Genomic DNA, 17,348 nt, shown 5'->3' with positions numbered 1-17,348 from the left:
AATGTTATTCATAGGAACTTGTCTTGCTTTCTTTCTGACTTCCATAGAGGCAAGAAATAAGATCCCTGAGGGAACAAACACCCTTTCCCTGTCCTAATGCCTTGAAATGCTTGGACTCTGAAGTCAGCAAAGCTCAGCTGGATCTCCAGTGTTGGAGCTTTGGCCACAGTGTGATCCTTGGCTTCATCAACTTGGAGCAAACTGGGGACAAACCAGTATCTTTACACATCAGATGACTGATGAATAAAGAAGAAAACCCTCTTGCCTGCAGCTGAGCTGTGACAGTCACCTTGAACTCCGTCCCTTGTGACCACTGCAGTGTGCTCAGGGTGGGCTGAAGGGCTGCCCTGCCCTTCTGCTGCAAAGAGCAAGGCTCTTCCAAAAAAAGGCCAACATCTGCCCCTTGGGGGTTAGAAAAGTGGCAGCTGTAAAGGTGGTGTGTGGCCTGAATGTGTCCCTGCCTTGCCAGCAGCCTCTGCTCCCATTCAGTCCTGAAGGGATCACAGCCTGTCCTCTGGGGGGGAAATCTGGACTTTTCTGTCCCCACTGAACCTCAGGTTCTTTGCACTGCTCTCTCTGATGTGTTCCTGAGCTGCCCAGCAGCAGCTCTGCCCTGCGTTCAAACCTCCTCATCCCCCTCTCTGTCTCTTTTGTAGATCAGGAGTTGATGAAGGCCCTGACAGATCTCAGCACTTACTGTAAATTCATTCTATTTTAATGCCTAATATTCTCCCGAGGCATTTGCTTTCAAAGCAATTAGCCATCTGTCAGCACCTTTGGTGGGTTGCAAGCGCTCAGATCAGTATCCTAAGGTGGAAATCACATTCCAGTTGAAAAATCAGAGTTTGCACTGAAGGTTGGAGTTTTGCAGGGAGTAAATCTTCTTTAAGCTGATGACTGCAGCTGCTGCCTTGACAGTTTGTGAGTTGATTTCCTCCTGGATATCCCCACTGGCTTCCATGTTACTGCCAAAGAACGTGATTGAGGCATTTTTGTCCTCCCTCTGCCTTCTCAGGCGGTGTTTGAACTGGGAGTTGTTACAGGGACTCTCATTAGGTCCCTTTTTTGTAACTGTTCATTAACCCCCTCTATTTTACAGTGCTGAGCAGTGCTTTGATCTTTGCCTGGGGGTGGATTTCCACTTCACAATGGCTGTATTGTCGTTTTGGGGCATTATGGTTGAACTCCATGACTTCTGCACAGGCGTTTTTCTGACAGGGAAATCACTGGCAGTGCCTGGTGGAAGGAAAATCCACTTGTTTTATTTCTCAGCAACATCTCAGTCCACCCCTTGTCCAAGTCCCAGGGGACACGAGTGTCTGCTGGGTGTCCTCTACTGAATCCAGCCCTGAGAGTGGTTCTGCGCATTTGCTTGCTCCGTAAACATTTGGGAACAGAGAGGCTGTAGCAATGCACTGAGCTGTCCAGAGGAGGAGGGAAGGTATTTATGGGAGTTTGCTGTTTGGTTGGAGTTCGATTTTTATGCCTCTTTTAATGATCTCCTCTTTTCATAGTGCAGTGTGAGTAACAATTCCCCCTTTGTATGTGTTTTGTATCTATTCCTATTTCCTATTGAAATTCCTGGGAAAGAGACTATCCAAAAAGTACAGAGTTGAAAATTTCATCTTAAAATAAGCCAGATGTCCAACCTTCTTTTAGCTGCCAAGCCCTAAAGAGTTCAAGAAAGATGTTAAAATCTGTCTTCCTGGCTGTGAAAAACTAATTGTATAGCATAGGTGATGATCCCAGTCTCCCAGGAGGAGGAATAAAACTGCTTGGGGCAGGAACTCTGCTGTTATTTGTCTGAGCAGGGGAGCTGGCAGTGTCAAAAAGCCTCATTTCTTGCCCTCCTTGCTGAGTAACAAATGCAGAGACAGAACACAGGCAGAGGTGGGTGAGTGTTTGTGTGTTGGTATCTGAAAACCTGATTCACCTGATGAGAAAAATGCTGTTTTCTTTCTTTTTCTGCCTTGTTTCTCCCCCACCCTCTCTGTTAAGCACAGGGAGTGCTTAAAAGCCAGAGGTTGCAGACTCACTGTGTTCCAGTCATGTGAAGGAACCCCTTGGCCAGGGGTATTTTATGCCTGTGTGATAACAGCTGTTCTGTCTGTATAATGATGTACAACTCACTCCCCATGCAAAGGCTTTGGGGAGGATTAAGATTAGTAAAGCACTGGGAAGACTAAAAGTGCCATTGAAATCCTGAGGATTAGAGGTTGCATTTGAGTAGTGATGTGGAAGGGCCCAATAGTTGCATTTATCAGGATAAAAATTGTCCCCTTTAAATCCAGTGGCCGTGCCTGGAAGTCACTGAGGGCACACAGTGCTGGGCAAGAGCAGAGGGACACCCAAAACCAGAGATCTCACTGCAGAAACTCAAGTTATGGGGGTGATTTAAATCAGGAACTTCAGTGATGCTTTTAGACAGTGACCACATTTTTGTGTAAATCCAACATCTGAAAATCTTAAGTGCAAAAATATCTGTCATAAACTCGTTGACCATAAATTGAAATAAGATGATTGTAAAGGGGGACACCCCCCCCCCAATTATTTCTATTTTTTAAAAGTAGTTCCAAAATACATGTAAAATGTTAATATAGCACAACAGCTGCCCTCAGAATACAAAAATTCCAGGTCCTGGAGGGGCCTGCATAGCTGGAAATGGGGAGGTAAAGCTGCACCCCAGGATGACTCCATGGCAAAATCCAGAAAGGATCTGAGCCAGAGATTGTTCCAAATGCAGAAATTCAGTCCTAGAGAAAGGCACAGGGAGGAAGAATAGGAATAAAGAGCAGTGGAACATGGGGGGACATCAAGAGAAGAGCAAACACAGATTTGGTGAGTGCACCAAGTATAAGAAACCTGTTTAATAAACCATCATTAATGTGAGTGACTGAAGAAGACAATGACATGAAGAGTCTGTTATTTTGCCAACAGGCTTTGCTGTTCCTCCTCCTCAGAAATACATTGTTCAGCTCCTGGAAATGTGTTTCCCACTGGGCTGTCTGAGGCAGGACTCCACCAGCTCTGCTCCAAATGGTCCTGTTGATCTCAGGGAACAGCTCCCTGTGCTGCAGCCAGGGCAGAGCTCTGCTGCTGTGTCAGGTGGGCTTTGGGGAGCAGCAGGGCTTTCTTGGAGTAGTTCCAGGACAAAGTGACCACAGCTTTGCAGTGTTCACCCCATGGAAGGGAGAAGGGGAAGGGCTGCATGCTCATCCTCTGAGCCTCCTCAATGTTTGGCCTTCTCTTCTTGAGAATTACCACTCCAAGGTGATGGTTTTTTCAGGGAGAAAGCTCCAATGTCCTGACTTGCATCAGAAACAGCAGAGAACAGAAAAAAATTATCTTTTTCACATGATCCTACAGATACTTCCTGAGTTTTAGCTCACCTCCTCCTCTCCCCCATCATTTGCTTGTGTGTGGCTTTAGCAGGAACAGGAATCTTCCCCAAGTCCTGCAACCCATTGTTCCTTTATGTTAAATACAAGGTTCTTTTATTAACTCCAGCTGGTGCACCTCCCTGTGCTCACTGTGTTTGCTTTATTAAAACTGAACAGCGTGCAAGTAGGACATTGTAAATCACAACCCTCGGCCAGGGGAAGAGGGAGGGAGAGGGAGGGAGGGACTCCCATTGTAGGACAACAAAGACAGCATATCAACAGCCTGGGCCTCCTGGCTAATGGCAGCTCAAACTCCTGAGGACAATTTGCAATTGCTCCCAGGAGGACAGACAAGTGCCAGACAGCAGGGATAGAGCAGAGTGGGTGCTGCAATACCTGGTGGGTTCTGTCCTGTCTGGAACAGCTTCTCCAAGGTGAGGGCATGCAGGAGTGCCAGCCTCTGCTGTGATCCTGGGATTTATCCTGTGCCAGTGCCTGCCATGGTCATGGTGTCTGTGGAGAAAGCTTTGTTAGACCATCCAGGTCTTGCAGAGGGCTTTTAAACCAGGCCAGCCAGTCCCAGTGGGACCCACGTGGAGAGGGAGCTGGAAGCTGCTGGTCCACAGTTAAGGAGTGTGCATTTTCCAGCTTTGCCTCTTCATGGCTGGGACAGCCAGAGCAGAGGGACTCAGAGCAAGTCCAGACAGAAGGACAGCCCCTCCCTTCCCTGTGCCCCAGAGTGTCCCCACTCACAGCACTCCTGAGGGTGCCAGAGCACCACGGACAGACACAGCAGCCCTGGGAGGGGTCCCTGGGTGGCACAGTGACCCTGTGCTGAGCCCTCAGCACCAGAGCTGGGCTGGGCCATTCCTGGCAGTGGCTGTGCCGGTGTGGGTGCTGTGCAACCCCTGCCGGGCCATGTCCCTGGGTGGTACAGTGACCCTGTGCTGAGCCCTCAGCCCCACAGCTGGGCCATCCCTGGCAGTGGCTGTGCCGGTGTGGGTGCTGTGCAGCCACCTCTACTGGGCCGTGTCCCTGGGTGGCACAGTGACCCTGTGCTGAGCCCTCAGCACCATAGCTGGGCTGGGCCATCCCTGGCAGTGGCTGTGCCGGTGTGGGTGCTGTGCAGCCCCTGCTGGGCCATGTCCCTGGGTGGCACAGTGTGTCCCTGGGTGGCAGGGTGTGTCCCTGGGTGGCACAGTGATGCTGTGCCAGTGTGGGTGCTGTGCAGCCCCTGCTGGGCCATGTCCCTGGGTGGCAGGGTGTGTCCCTGGGTGGCACAGTGACCCTGTGCCGGTGTGGGTGCTGTGCAGCCCCTGCCGGGCCATGTCCCTGGGTGGCACAGTGTGTCCCTGGGTGGCAGGGTGTGTCCCTGGGTGGCACAGTGACGCTGTGCCGGTGTGGGTGCTGTGCAGCCCCTGCTGGGCCATGTCCCTGGGTGGCACAGTGTGTCCCTGGGTGGCAGGGTGTGTCCCTGGGTGGCACAGTGACCCTGTGCCGGTGTGGGTGCTGTGCAGCCCCTGCCGGGCCGTGTCTCAGTGTGCTCTCTCCGCAGTGCTCCTCCACCTGCGGGAAGGGGCTGCAGTCGCGGGTGGTGCAGTGCATGCACAGGGTCACGGGGCGCCACGGCAGCGAGTGCCCCGCGCTGGCCAAGCCAGCAGCCTACAGGCAGTGCCACCAGCAGGTCTGCAACGAGAAGATCAACGTCAACACCATCACCTCGCCCAGGCTCGGTGAGTCGGGGCCCCGGGGGTGGGGGGGGGAGGGAGGTGCCACCTGCGAGGGCAGGGCACAGCCCAGGGTGGGACAAGTGGGGCTGCAGAGACTGCCCAGGAAGTAGCAGTGGGCACCTCCAGTCAGACTCCAGACTAAAGGTCTGGTGTGGATAGGACTTGCCAAATCCCTGCCTTAGACTTTGCCCAACGAACATTCAGCACTGGGTAGAGCTGAGAGAGAGCAACAGGAGCACACAAATGGTCACTGATTGATTGATAGACTGATTGACTGATTCATTGATTGGTCACAGAGATGAGGGAGTTGATAGGTGTATCTTTCCCCATCACAAACACCACACCTGCCTGTGCTGCAGGGAGTGTGATCATTTATTCATCTGTGTCCCAGGAAAAGTGCATGACCTTGACAAGCAGAGCATCACTGTTTGGGTTTTATGCCTTTCATTTGCTGCCATGGGAATGTGATTTGATGAATTGATTTGCCCAGGGAGGCAAGAGAGCATCCAGCCTCTTCCTGTGAACCCTTTGATTTTGTGTCACTGTCCTTCTCCTCACCTTCCTGCATCCCCTGGGGCTGAGATGGGAATATGGTGATGAGCCATCTGTTTCCTCAGACACCTTAGCACTGTATTTAAAGAGTGTCACTAGTTAAGAATGCCTCTGTTAATACAAATTTATGAGAATCCCATTATATTCCACATCATATTTGCTCAGTTTAGAAGGGGATAAAAATATAATTATACTAAAAATACATCTTGCCAAACTCCTTCCCTGTGTGTTCAGCTGCAGCTCCAAGAACCAAGTTGGTTTCTTGACATTCCACACATCATCACCAATAAGATGAAGCTAAATTAGGGAACCAGCTACACTGACACAGCCTCTTTGGTGCCTCCTGTCACATTTCAATACAAGAGCTGGGTTGTAAACAATGCTCTAAGAACTTACCAGAAAGAACAACCTCTTCCCTCACAGCTGAGCTGTCTGGTTGTCTGAGAAGCCTCTAAGACACAGGAAAACACGGGGCTGCTAAATAATACAGAACATTTTCTAACAGCTGTCCAGTGTTAATTAACACTTAAACTGGGACTGGACTCGAAGCTTCTGAACTGAAAAAGTTTCCCAGATGTTTCAAAGAAAACGGGAATTTTCATGCTTGCAAATTCAGTCACACTGAGGGGCTTCTAAACCTCTTTTGGTGAAGGACATAAGAGAGTACTTCCCAGATATTTTAGCACTAAGAACACAGTGGAAAAAAACCATTTCATTTGAGAAGTAAGCCCTTGATGCACTGATGAGACAAGAAATCCATCCTAATTCACGTTTGAGGACAAAGCAATAAAATGCTCACATGTTTAGAAGACTGAGGAGGCTCCAGCCCCTGCTGAAAGTAATCTGCAAGTAATTTGGGATGCTTTTGTTTCTAAACCAGGCTGGGAATCACCAGGGCCAGAAACAATGATATTTGATATTAGCAGAAAGATATACCACTGAGTGTTTTGCTCTTCTTGCTTATAAACAATTCTAATTGGATTATCTTTAAGCAGAATTTTCCGTTTTCTGCAGTGGAAACATCACCAAAAAAAATTACACAGAAAAAAAAATCCAGTAGTCTAAAAAAGCCATGCTGCCTTGTCCCCACTCCAGAAGAGTGTTCATCCTGGGTGACAATTGCAGAAGTGTTTAAGTGTGGAGTTCACCTCACCTGACTCACATCTGTCCCCAGAGGGGTTAGTCCTGTCCCTCAGGCACCTGAGCCATGTCACTTCTTCCCATACTTCCTGTCTTCCTTCCCAACCTCTGAGGGACCTTGGACCTCTAAAATTTTAGTCCTATCCTTGTTTTGTGTCTCAGTGTCTGTTACATAAAGTCTCAGCTCAGATCCATAAGGTGTGTCTCAGATATTCACCCAAGAGATGTAATTTATTCAGCACCACCACACACTCCCCAGTGAGTGCTGGGAGGAGCTCATGGGCTTAAATCTGGGCTGAGGCTTCAGTCATGTTGTTCCTCCAGGCCTGTTTGTCACTGAGACAAACCAGGTGCAGCCTGGGGATGTTCGCACTCCCCAGTCATGTCCAAGGAAGGAGGGCAGCCCTTCCAGGACCCTTGAGCAACAAGAACAGCAGTGCTGGGCCCTCTGTGTGCCCTCTGTCCCTCAGGGGCAGGTTCTGGTGCCATCTACACTGCTGTGCCCTCTGTGTGCCCTCTGTCCCTCATTTGGTGCCACCTGCACTGCTGTGCCCTCTGTGTGCCCTCTGTCCCTCATCTGGGGCCACCTGCACTGCTGTCCCCTCTGTGTGCCCTCTGTCCCTCATCTGGTGCCACCTGCACTGCTGTCCCCTCTGTGTGCCCTCTGTCCCTCATCTGGTGCCACCTGCACTGCTGTCCCCTCTGTGTGCCCTCTGTCCCTCATCTGGTGCCACCTGCACTGCTGTCCCCTCTGTGTGCCCTCTGTCCCTCATCTGGTGCCACCTGCACTGCTGTGCCCTCTGTGTGCCCTCTGCCCCTCATCTGGTGCCACCTGCACTGCTGTGCCCTCTGTGTGCCCTCTGTCCCTCATCTGGTGCCACCTGCAGTGCTGTCCCCTCCTGACGTGCCCGTGTGTGCTCTGTTTGTGCCCCAAGCTGCCCTCACATACAAGTGCACAGGTGACCAGTGGACCGTGTACTGCCGCGTGATCCGGGAGAAGAACCTGTGCCAGGACATGAGGTGGTACCAGCGCTGCTGCCAGACCTGCAGGGACTTCTATGCAAACAAGATGCAGCAGAAGAGCTAATGACCCTGTGCCACTTTGAGGGTGTTCCAGCTGTTTGTGTGTGAGTCACGGACTGGTAGGGCTGAGAACTGGAACTTCACGAGTTGCTACAACGTGGTGGATCCCAAAGCAAACTTAGTGAGACTTGAAACCAACCCCACAGACTGGATACCAAAGTAACCTGCTCATCCACCTGCAAACAACCAGCCAGAGAGGGTCATCTCAAGGAGCCAATCGTTGCAGAGTGTTCTGACATCCTCACATCTTTCATTAATGCTTTTTACTTTAATATATTAAATCACCAGCCACTGGATGGCTTGTTACCATTAAAGGAAAGGACAAGAGTTGCAAAGTGATCCCATCGGATAAGGTTATGGCACCTCCATGGAGGGAGGGCCTCTGGCAAAGGAATTCAGCAAAGGTACAGACATTACTTAATCTTTTAATCTTGGCTTTCATCTGATGTTCTCAACTCCCACTGTAGAGTGGGCTTGGAGGGACACACATAAACAAAAGGCTTAATTTAAAGAGAGGGTTTGCTGTAAAAGCTTGTTAAAAACTGAGAGCAGAGAATGGACATCTCTGAAATTCCTACAGAAAACTCAGTATAATTATATCCAACATTCCAAGTCATATTTTTAGAGCCACTAACAGGGACTGCTTTTCTTTCTAATTTTAAAAAACAACCCTCTCTCTCTCTCTTTTCCCCAGAATAATAGAGTTTCTTTTATGAAGCCTAATTTTTCTCTGGGCTTAATGAAATAGAAGCTTTTTGACAGCTGTAGATAGTTTTTTTTAAGCAAGAACCATTTACATGAGATGGGAGAAGCCAGAAATCACTTCATCCAGTAGAGCTCAGTGAGGGATTGCTTGGCCTAATCTCCATCAATTAGAAGTCAATCAGATAATGAGACCTGGTTTTATGAGGACTGTGAAACTGGATAGGGTTGGAACAGAAACTGGATTTGGAACAAGCTTTGTGAACAGGATGTAGTGGAGAGCAGGGCAGGTGTCTCCTGTCCCTGGGCCCTTGTCCACAGCTGAGTTATGGAGCCCTTTGAGTCCGAAGGAGTCAGGGCTACAAGACATTAACAGTGTGATCTGGAGCTTGAGGAAGCCCAAAGGCTCAGACTTCATTGCTCCCAGTAAGGGCTGGGGATTTACTGGGAGGTTTGAGTGCTCCCTGTCTCCCTGCTGTGGTGCTGTCAGAGCCCTGGTAGGTGCTGCACACACCAGACCCTCTTCCATGTCTCTGCACTTTAAACCAGACTCCTCTCTGCCATGTGAGACTTGAAGCAGGAGCTCTGCCCGGGGCTGTCCCCTCCTTGTCACACAGATCAGTGTCTCCCTGTCACACCTTGCTCCAACAAGGATCATTTCCCATGCCAGGGGCCAAGGCCAGAGGGGCAATGGGGCAGTCCCAGCCCTCTCCTGGTGGCAGGAGCAGAGCCCTTTGGGTACCTGCAGCTTTGTCCTCTCTCTGGAGCCACCTGTGACTGTTTCTCTTGGGCTGAGGCCAGACCAAGCCCAGGCACTCCCCAGCCCTGGGCCAGGTGCCTTCAGCTCACACCTGGCCCCAGGTGGCCTTTGTAGCCTCTTTTTGTCAGTGCAAGGAGGGAGAAAGACTCTTAGTGCCCAACAGATCTCTAAAGCAACTTTTTCTTCCTTACTACCACCCTTTCCATATCCAGGACCTCATTGAATAACCCAATAGCATTTTATTAAGGGCTGAATTTTCCAGGCACAGGAGGGATAATTTTCATCATGGGCCAACACTGTGTGAGCTTCACATTTGCCTTTCTGCCTGTTGGTGCAGATGAGTGTGAGCACCCCAGGGCTGGCCTCATGCACAAGGGCACACTGGCACACCCTTCTTTCTCAAGTGCCTGTCTCAAACAAATCTGCTTTCCAACGCCTCAGATGATTTTCTCTGTCAGGGAAATGATTCCAGATTGGTTTTTGTTATACTGGATGGTTTTTTGGCCAACTTACAATCAGGATCAGACCTACTTTTTCTGTTATTCTCATCCTGTCACCCAAACACAGAGGTTGTGTAACTACTTAGCAAGAAATCAGTGGAAAATATTGCTGGCAGGGGTGACAGGGGAGATTCAGGCAGTACCACAGTGGTGTTCATTTAGGAAATGAGCAGGTAGAAGAACTGCTAATGAGAAAGTTCCAAGAGATCAGAGCCCAGATGATCTGGTTTATATTGGTGTGTTTTCCCCTTTGGGGCCTGTCCTTGCTGCCACCACAGCCACTTCTGGGCCCCTTGACATCCCTCACTGGTTTGGAGTTTGCTGTTTCTCCCCCAATGGGCAACATTTGCCCATGAAATGGCCCAGCCCAGTGAATGCCACCCCCTCACTGAACATTTTTGGCATTAGAAACACTCAGGTTGGGCTGGTGATGGATCTGCCATTGGGTTTCTCTCTTATCTTGGCAGAATAACCTGTTCATTTACCATTACTGGGAGTCAAAGGTGCTTTTAAACAGCAGGGAACATTTTCCTTCTGGTGCTGCTCTGTCACCCTCTCTGGTTGGCTCCTGGAGAGGTGCAGAGGAGAGGAAAGAGTTTAGTTCTCATGTTTTTCAGGAGTAATTCACTTCTGACCACTGCCCAGAACAGGAGACACAGCTGGTTAGACCTGTGGCCTGTCCCAGTCTCCTGGTTGGGGACCCCAAGGACATTTGGGTCCAAGTTTTAGGTCCTACCTGAGGAAACACCAATTTACAAGGAATTTTTTCGACTGTCTGAGCACTGAAAAAACCCACCTCCCTTGCTCTCACAGCCAACAGATTAGCATGCATCAACCTTTTATTTTTTTCTCATCAAAACCCAACATTAATTACAAACTGATGGCACAACACAGCTCCAGTTCATTCCATTCTCTTACTTCACATGATGACGACCTTCCCATCTTACAACAGCCAGAAAAATAACAATAACAAAAGAACTTCATTCTGTCCAATACTCCTGCCCTTCTGTTTTATCCCATTTTATAGGAGCTTTCCTCTGAATTCACAGCTCTGCTCTGCCCTCAGTTACCACATTCTGGTGAAAAGCAAAGCTGTTTGTTTCAGTGTATCTATGGCAATATTTTTTTTAGTTGTTGGTAAGAGATTGGTGCTCTTTTGATCACAGTGGTGGTATTTCCATATTGTAAACAAGACTCTGTGCTGTTACTAAAGTACTGTACATTTCTAGTTGCACAGTTGTGTTATTGAGTGTAGATTCTCACTATCTCATGTATGGTGCTATTTTTTGTTGGTGGAAAAGAATCTTAGCAGTCGATTATTGCTTGATATTTTATTATAATACAGGGATATATTCTCCATGGCAATAATATCATTTAAGTTTTCTCATTACAGAGTGAAATGTATATATTTTTCCATTAGCTAATTTGCATATGTACTGTATCCATGGTAATTTTCTTCTTGGTGCTGGTTATAAATAGAAAAGGTAAAAACAGTCAAACTGAATGGAACCAGTTGTAGATGAAAGCCAAAAAAAAAGAAAAAGAAAAGAGGATCATTCCATTTTGAACAAATTGAGTATGTTGAATAATAAATTTATTTTTTCCATAACAACTTTAATAAGGTTTCTGGACTTGAAACAAAACTACAAAACAAACCAAACTGCGTGGAAATGAAGAGAAAGGAGTGAAGCTGTAAGTGGTACATTGTGCATCTGTCTGATACTGGACTGAGACTGGGATTTGGTTAAAGCTTCAATAGCTGTGCTCAGTGTAAAAGGTCATCTGGCAGAGGAAAATTCTGGCATCTCTGAGTTCTCAGTGTGCTGACAAATCAAGAAGTGCTGGGCCTTGTCCTGGTCAGGTTGCAAAATAAAGCACAGGGATGTTCATACCTGAATAGTGCCTTGCAAGGTCTGTGGTCAGTGACACAAGAGCAGAAAATCCCTGTGTGGAAACAGCAGGCCAGGCTGTGTTTGACTGTCCCTGTGTGTGCCTGGGCTGGCTGTGGGGAGCCTGGAGCTCCTGCCTGGGCACAGGGACATTGGCAAGTGCTTTTGGGAAGGGATGTTTGGGAAGGGTTGAGTGGGAAGGGATGTTTGGGAAGGGATGTTTTCCACCTGTGCAGGAGTGGAGGAGGCAGCACCTCACTGTGTGTGCAGTGGGAGCAGCTCCACAGGCACCACCTGCTAAGGGACGGTGCTGAGCATGTGGGAATTCTGGAGCAGAGCTGTCCCATCCCCTGGGAAGGTCCCTGCGTGGCCTGGCCTGGCTGCACAATCCCTGGTGTGAATAAACAGAATTACTCAGTGCCAAGTGCTTTGGGTGTCTTTGTTGGAGGCACTAGCCCAGAATCTTTGCACTGTTGAACTCCCCCAGCATGATAGTGATGGTTTGTGCAGGCAGGAGCACACAGATACACCTGGAGGAGCCACTCAGTGATGGTTTGTGCAGGCAGGAGCACACAGATACACCTGGAGGAGCCACTCAGTGATGGTTTGTGCAGGCAGGAGCACACAGATACACCTGGAGGAGCCACTCAGTGATGGTTTGTGCAGGCAGGAGCACACAGATACACCTGGAGGAGCCACTCAGTGATGGTTTGTGCAGGCAGGAGCACACAGATACACCTGGAGGAGCCACTCAGTGATGGTTTGTGCAGGCAGGGGCACACAGATACACCTGGAAGATCCACTCAGTGATGGTTTGTGTAGGCAGGGGCACACAGATACACCTGGAGGATCCTCTTCCATCCCAAAGATGCCATTGTCTGTATCCCAGTCCAGCTCCATCCTTGTTAAAAGGACATTTCTTGGAGATGGGAGCAGCATCTTTCTCAAGCAGCCTTAAAACCTCAGGAATGTGGCTGAGTGGTGGACTTGGCAGTGCTGGGTTAAGGGCTGGGCTCGATGAGCTTGAAGGTCTTCTCCAACCTAAACGATTCTGTGCTTTTATAACCACCCAAAGCACAGATGATGAGAGTCCTCCTCCCAGAGTCACTGCCAGAAATGGAGTTTATTCTGTCTTTAATGATGGGGCTCATTCACTGATCTCCCTCTGGCCCCTGTGCCATGGCCCAGCATGGATGAGCTCCCTGGTTTTCCGGGGCAGCCCAAGGAGACCCCAGCCCGCTGCCCTCACCCCCGGGGCCGTCCAGGGCAGGGGAGGAGCCCATCGAGTGGGGCTGTGCATTAACACATCCTCGTGGCTGTGCATTGCCTGCAGTCAACATCTGATTGCAATTGTTGACCTGTTTGAACAATAAAATGTAGCTCTAAGCCTTTGGAAGCCCAAAGGCTTTACATTAAGCTGGGATATGGCAATGGGTGGGAGGGGTGTAAGGAATGCTGTCATACATTTGGCTTGAAATGTCCCTGGTATGTGCCAATATCTCATCTATAAATCCAGTGGGCTTAGTTTGCCTATTTTGCATGTAGCCATTTGCTGTTTTTCTCTCATTCTTAATCCCCACCTTCTACCCAAGCCACTGCCCTTCCCTGTGAGCTCAGTTGGGTTTTTATTTGAGACACCTCAGCCGAGATCACTAAAGGCAGGTGGGGTCAGATGGCTCTGTTGCTCTGGCACAGAAGTACCAGGAGGAAAATGTAATCTCTCCTGAGCATCTTGGAGGCCATTTCTGCCTCCACCAACTCCACCTGCTCCCTCCACTCTCCTGCAAGTCCTGGTGTCCATGGCAGCCTCAGCTTGGTCCCTTGCAGAAGCTGGCAAGATGCTGCTTTCCCTGGAAGGAAATTCCCTTCCCAAAGGATCAATATGAAACACTTTATGCTGACATCAGCCCCTTGCTGCTGTTGGAGGACTCTGCTCTGTTGGTGGAGTGAAAACTGCATGTTCTTTGTGCTTTCCCAACACCACGAGGTCTGTTTCCATCGGGAAAGGAATGTTTTCTCCTTGCTGGGGAGTGTCAGTGCAAACACCAGCGTGCCATGGAGTTCCAGGAGAGGAAAGCTGTGCCAGCTGTGCTCCCACTCAGAGCACTCACACTCCTGACATGGAAGGGGAGAAGCCCTGGTGACCTGCCTGCTGGTGAGGTGTTTGCCTCAGCTGTCCTGCTGCTGAAGGTGTTGGATTGCACTTCTCCAGACCACTTGCCCTCTGGCTTCCTCCTGGCTTTCCTGACTGGGAGGCAGGTGAGTAAGAGAGCAGCAGTTCCTCAAGTGCTGCCAGTGCACAAAGATCAGTTTTCTTTTCTGTGTGCACATTTTTTGTCTTTTTATCACGTCTCTGTCTTCTCTTTGTACTCTTTAGAAACGGGCCAGGCTGCCTGGAGAGGGACCTTCCAACAACATAAGTGCTCTGGACAAGCAGGACTGAAGCATCTTCATGTCAGATGAGAGGAATTGTTTGTTTATGAAAGGAGAGTTTTGAGCAAGAGGTTATGTAAGCAGAGAGGGACCACAAACTGCCCTTAGCAGTAACTACCCTGCAGGTAATCAGAGAGTCTCCAGAGCTTACCCCATGTGTCACCCCATCTCCTTTCATGCCACTTTCATGTGACAGGCCCCATGCAGAGTGCCTGGAGGGGCATTGCACCACATTTATGGCTTTGTCAGAGCTGCTGTGCCTGCCAGAGGGTGGCCAGACACCCAGACAGGCTTTCCCAATCAGCAGAGCTGCAGCTGATGTCTGGGCCTGGCATGTGAGTTCCCTGGGTGTTCCCACAACGAGACACTGTCTGTGTCCACATGGCCTGGGCTGGGTGTGCACCTTGGCCCTGGGCTGCAGAGTTGCAGCTGGGTTTTCTTGGCAGTTGTGGTTTCCTTCAGCCCCCTTGTCTGGCTGTGAGAGGCTCCTTTTTGGGTGTTTTATCCTTTCATCCCTCTGTGGCCTGGGCAGAGCTGGAGCCTCCAGTGTGACTTGTCTGGGTCCTGTCACAGGCCTTTGGACCCACAGAAACTTCACCACCTCTGGAGTCTGTACAAAATACCTTCCCTTGTCTGCTCAAGTGCATTGACCCCCTCCCTCAGCCCTCTGAAGAAAACTTTTTCTCCCCACACTCCTGTAGTAGCCTCAAGACTCCCCTCCCTGTTGCCTTTTGGGTGGTTTTTGTTCTGAGGTCTTTCATAATTATTCAGTATTATTTGTGCAGTGGCACTGGAGAGTCCACACCCAGACATGTGGATGCTGGAAGGCCATGCCCAAAGGAATGGTCCTTCTCTCAACAGGCTGCAGGTGGTCCTGGGGAGAAGGCAGATTCCCAGAGGAGGTAACTGGGATTCTGAAAAGGCATGAGATGAGCATGGGCTGCCTCAGAGCTGAATGAGTGAGCCTGTGCTGTGGTTACTGCTCTGGCAGGGAAGGGAAAAAAGGGATATTCCCCACTGCTTTTATAGCCTCAGACATACTTTTTGTTACTGGAAGTGGCCAAGGGTAAAACTCACATCACTTCAGAGCTGCCCCTTGGAGAACTGGCTGGCAGCACCCAGTCCCAGCTGGGACACTGCTCTGCCTGGGGCTGGCACAGAGGGGAATGTCCCTTTGCCATCAGGAGAGCTCTGGTGACACACCAGCCTGCACAGCTGGCTGCACCACCCCAAACCCATCAGTTGTTGTCAGATCCCTCACAATCCTCTGTAGGGTCCCTGCACACCCCACCATCAGTGCAGCCTTCCTGGAGACACTGCTTGGACTGCTGAGGGGTTGGGGAAAACTGGGAATCCTCTAACAGGGTCTTCAGGTTGCAACCACAGCCTGGCCAGCTAAACCAGACAAGCCATTCTTGGATTGTTGTTTTTTGGTTTATTTTTTTGAATTCTGTTTTCTTGGAAAAAACATTATTTGAACATTTTGCAGCTTCCATTTATTTCCCCAGCTCTGTATTTTTTCCCCTCGACTTTGTCTGTAATGACAAAAAGACCCAACCAGACTGCAGCTTTGTTTGGCACTGAACTTGCCTCCTGAGATGATCACACAAGGAGTCTTTTATCACTCTGAGGGCTCTGAGCCAGAGCTGCTCGTGCTGGAAGTGGCCAGGACTGTAACCCCAGGCTGTGGTGGGATGGGAGTGAAGCTCAGGCTGTCAGCAGAGCAGAGCCCCTGCCAGGACACGTCAGGGCTTCTGAGCCCACCTCCCCCAGCACTGCTCTCGGGAAGGAAAAGGTATGAAATGCACATCTAGATCGAATTAGTCCTTCAGAAAAATTAAGTGTTGTTTAAAATATAAATCTTGTCCAGAATCACGGGCTAATTCCTTAGGAAATCACTATAAATCAAACCTGCCCTGCTCCCTGCTGCTCAGTAACATCCTGTCACCTCTTGGTTTTCTCACACAGCTGATTCACCTTCTGTGCCACTTCACTGTGGTGGCTTCAGCACTGCCAGCTCTGCTTTGTGTGGAAGAAGGAGAGTCCTGCTGCAGTCTTGGACTTGTGCTCTGCTCAGGCATCCTCAGCCCCTGGAGCTCTGTTGGACACTCCTGCTCGTGGCTTTTCCCCTGTCACTTCAGTCCAGCAGTTCCTTGAGGAGGGAACAGTGACACTGAGCCCAAGAAATGCTGACAGCCCCATTTCCCAGCGGGTAAGGAAGATTCCAGCTTGGTTTTGGGGTTGTTTTTCTTCCTAACTGAAGAAACTATTTTAAAGGGGGGGAAAAGAGAAACCCCATTACTGTGTGAGCAAGATGGAAAACAGCCTTGTGTGGGTTCCCAGGTGTTTGTGTGCCATTCCCTCTGCAGCAGCATTGCTGCCTGGCTGCTCAGCACGGGGGTGTTGCAGCAGCTGTGAGCACAGCACCATCCATCCCAACATCCCAGGCTGTGCCTGTTCCCTGGCTGGCCCATGGCTCAGCTTATTTGTGTGCAAGGCAGCTGAGAGGTTATCAAGGCTTTCCCTCAGCTGTGCAAACTCACTGTGTGTGTCCCTTTCTGAGAACTACACTTTGGGGGTAAGAGGTTCTTGGGCAGCTCCTGGGAGAGATCTGGTCTTTCTGGTGTCTCTCTCTTGTGGAATTGCTGCCTGTGCTTCAACCAAAAGCTGTGGAGTATCTACAGCCATTTGTATAAGAAGGTTAAAAGGTTGTTTCCAGCCCTCCTGCAGAATGGTTCTACAAGCAGAAGTGACCTTCATTACAGAAAAAAAAATTTACAAAATTGACAGAAACATCCTCATAGTTGTCAAAATTTTGTAGATCTTTTTCAGGGTATCTCTAAGTCTTCCCAGGCACCTCCCTCTCTTCCCCTGCCTTCCCCAAATACTTCCATTTTTGGCTAAAATATCTCAAGTTTGGGATTTCTTGACCAACAGTGTCAGCCAAAACCCAGGCTCTTTTCTCTAATTTTTCCCACTTAATTTTTAAACTATCTTCTGGCAAAGCAGAAATGCTGTTTTGATGGAAAACTTTCAACCAGCTCTGCTCATTGGTTCCTGCCAACAGTCACAAGGGCAAAACTCTGCATCCTCCAGGAGAGGAGACTGTCCCAAGGGCCCACACAGGGCTCCTCTCCCCAGCTCTGTGTCCCAGCCAGCTCTTAATGAGAGACATCTTT

The 17,348-nt window shown here is 49.5% G+C and overlaps 1 protein-coding gene across 2 annotated transcripts in view; it reads left to right on the top strand.

Moving 5' to 3' along the window:
* ADAMTS17 (ADAM metallopeptidase with thrombospondin type 1 motif 17) overlaps positions 1-11,919 on the top strand; it is a 156,729-nt gene extending 144,810 nt beyond the window's left edge. For both annotated transcript variants that reach the window (XM_071568731.1, XM_071568730.1), the window contains 2 exons: positions 4,936-5,113; positions 7,738-11,919. In XM_071568731.1, the coding sequence (XP_071424832.1) occupies positions 4,936-5,113; positions 7,738-7,889 (330 nt within the window). In that variant the 3' untranslated portion in view covers positions 7,890-11,919. The remainder of the gene's footprint in view (positions 1-4,935; positions 5,114-7,737) is intronic.
* The last annotated feature ends 5,429 nt before the right edge of the window (positions 11,920-17,348 follow it).

Source organism: Pithys albifrons, chromosome 13 (assembly GCF_047495875.1).
Source record: "Pithys albifrons albifrons isolate INPA30051 chromosome 13, PitAlb_v1, whole genome shotgun sequence".
Taxonomy (NCBI): Eukaryota; Metazoa; Chordata; class Aves; order Passeriformes; family Thamnophilidae; genus Pithys; species Pithys albifrons.
The sequence above is the reverse complement of the archived record's forward strand: the minus strand, read 5'-3'. Positions and strand labels throughout refer to the sequence as shown.